At 43.1% G+C, this 2,408-nt stretch overlaps 1 protein-coding gene across 1 annotated transcript; it reads right to left on the bottom strand.

Annotated features, from left to right (window-relative positions):
- Positions 1-896: 896 nt before the first annotated feature.
- Positions 897-1,874, bottom strand: LOC105818282 (putative olfactory receptor 52P1). Its single transcript, XM_012654218.1, has one exon. The coding sequence runs from the start codon at positions 1,872-1,874 to the stop codon at positions 897-899; it is 978 nt and encodes a 325-aa protein (XP_012509672.1).
- Between the last annotated feature and the right edge of the window lie 534 nt (positions 1,875-2,408).

Consider the following 2,408-nt stretch of genomic DNA (forward strand, 5'->3'; position numbering starts at 1 on the left):
CTTCTAAGACTCCACATAAATGGCCTTGTAGAGTTTTATAACCAAACTTTCCAATATAAAACTGATTTTTAAAACTATGATCCTTAATAGAACATTCTTAGAATTATCTCTTTGCAGGAGATTCCTGTCATACACTGGAATTTGTTGAGACAAGCAGAAGAGTTGACTCTAGGAGTTTTCACAAATATGAAATTAGTTAAAATACATATCAATCTTTTAAGCCTAGGAGCATCCCATTTTTCCTTTTTCCTTTGAAGTTTCTCTGGGAATTGGAGATTATGTTTCCTATATATATTCCCTAGGCCTGCAAGGAAATAAGTCCTTTTGCCCAAATGTAAGGCTTCTGCAGTAGGGATAATAACATAGTAACTCTAAATTCAATTTGGAACTTCTGCTGTCCCTTCTCACTTCCCCTAAACAATCTTCTTCACTTCCTTCCCTCCTCTTGAACACACACATGCAAATACATACCTACATCTACACATATCTTAGCCTTGTCTTGGCATAGTAAATAGTATTCGACAACTCCTTGAAAGTGGGCAAGTTACGGTTTGCTCTTATGTTCTCCCCATGTGGAAACATTTTACCCTATCTTACATGTGTTCCATGTATGTTGTTATTCAAAGTGCTTTTATATGTATTATCACATAAAATGTTCCCAACCACTCTGTCTGGTATGGAGAGCAGATGTCATTATTTTTATTTCAGAGGTGATAATTGCCTTGCTTTAGAGTTACTGAGACCAAGAAGGTCTCCTGTGTCTTAGCTTCTCTGACCAAGGAGAAACATCTTTTAGCAGCTAATCTGCCAATATGACATATTTCTACCACTAGCCAATTCCTCAAGAAACTACATCTACTTAACATTTCTTCTTCATACTCACAACTGCTGGATTATCAGACAAGTTTCTGACCATGGACGATGGTTATGGGGTTTTTCCTCCAGCAACCATATTTAGTCACTTTGTCCCGAAACTCCTTGGTTTTCACTCCATAAATTATAGGATTGAGCATTGGAGGTACAAGGAAGTAGAGGTTGCCTAGAATGGTGTGGACATGGGGTGGAATGCCTTGGCCAAAGCGGTGAGTGAGAAAAGAGAAGAGTGAGGGAGTGTAAGAGATAAGCATGACACAGATGTGTGTGGTGCACGTGTTGACTGCTTTGTGGTGGGCTTCCTTAGAAGAGAGACGCATTATAGCCTGGATGATCAGCACGTAAGATGAAGCAATAGCTGAGAGGTCCAGCCCAACAACCAGCAAGGCCACCACCAGACCATATATCCGGTTGACTGTGGTATCCGCACAAACCGTCTTTACCACAGCCATGTGCTCACAGTAGGTGGTAGGGATGATGCAATTGGTATGATAGGGCATCTGCTGGAGGAGGATGGGCATGGGGAGAATAAAGAGGGTGGCTCTTGCCAAACTCACTAGGCCAATGAGCCCAACGCGACTGTTGGAAAGGATGGTGGCATAGCGTAGGGGCTCGCAGATGGCCACATAGCGGTCAAAGGCCATGGTCATCAGTACAGACGACTGCATGGCAGAGATGGAGTGGATGAAAAACAGCTGGACCAGGCAGCCTTGGTAGCTGATCTCATTCTGGCCAAACCAGAAAATGCACAGCACCTTGGGAATAGTGGTTGTGGACATGCCCAGGTCCGTGAGAGCTAACAGGCAGAGGAGCAGGAACATGGGCTTGTGCAGGGAGCGCTCTGTGGAGATGGTGAAGAGGATTGTGCAGTTCCCAATCACAGTGACAAAGTACATGGAGGAGAAGGGGATAGACATCCACCTATGTTTGTCCTCCATCCCAGGAATGCCTTGGAGAATGAAGAAAGAAGGATGGCCCTGCGTGGCATTGCAAGTAGTCATGGTGGCACCCTAGTGAAGTACATGAGGGGAGAAATAAAATAACTACATGAGCCTCAATTAAAAAGAAGTTTCAAAATGGAAAACAAATATTGGAATGTTAAGATGCACAAGTGATTCTGAAACCATGATAGTATATATTATAAAGCATGGCAATGTACTGTAATATTACAGTAGCAATAATAAAAATCCCTGCCTTTTGGTATTCTAGTCCTTGTGCAATCCCTTCTGGTGCATGAGGGCTGGATATAGCAACTACCTTTCAATAGTATAAGGCAGCTGATGTTTAACTCCAAGACTAGGTCATAAAAGGCAGTGTGGTATCTTGAGCTTTCTCTCTCTCTCTCCTTTTCTCTCACTACTTGCCCTGGGGTGAGTAGCCATATGAAAAGTCCCACACCTTGGGGAACTGAGGCCTCTGCAAACAGCCACATGAGTGAGTGTAGAATCTGATCATTCAGCTCCAATCTCACCTTCAATTCATTACAGCCAACACCTTAATATCTTGACAGCAACATCTAGGGGATCCCAAGCATC

Source organism: Propithecus coquereli, unplaced genomic scaffold, assembly GCF_000956105.1.
Source record: "Propithecus coquereli isolate 6110/MARCELLA unplaced genomic scaffold, Pcoq_1.0 Scaffold44, whole genome shotgun sequence".
Classification (NCBI taxonomy): domain Eukaryota; kingdom Metazoa; phylum Chordata; class Mammalia; order Primates; family Indriidae; genus Propithecus; species Propithecus coquereli.

Excerpts from the sequence above, each read along its gene's own strand:
- LOC105818282 (XM_012654218.1), bottom strand. The coding sequence starts at position 1,874 with ATGACTACTTGCAATGCCACGCAGGGCCATCCTTCTTTCTTCATTCTC.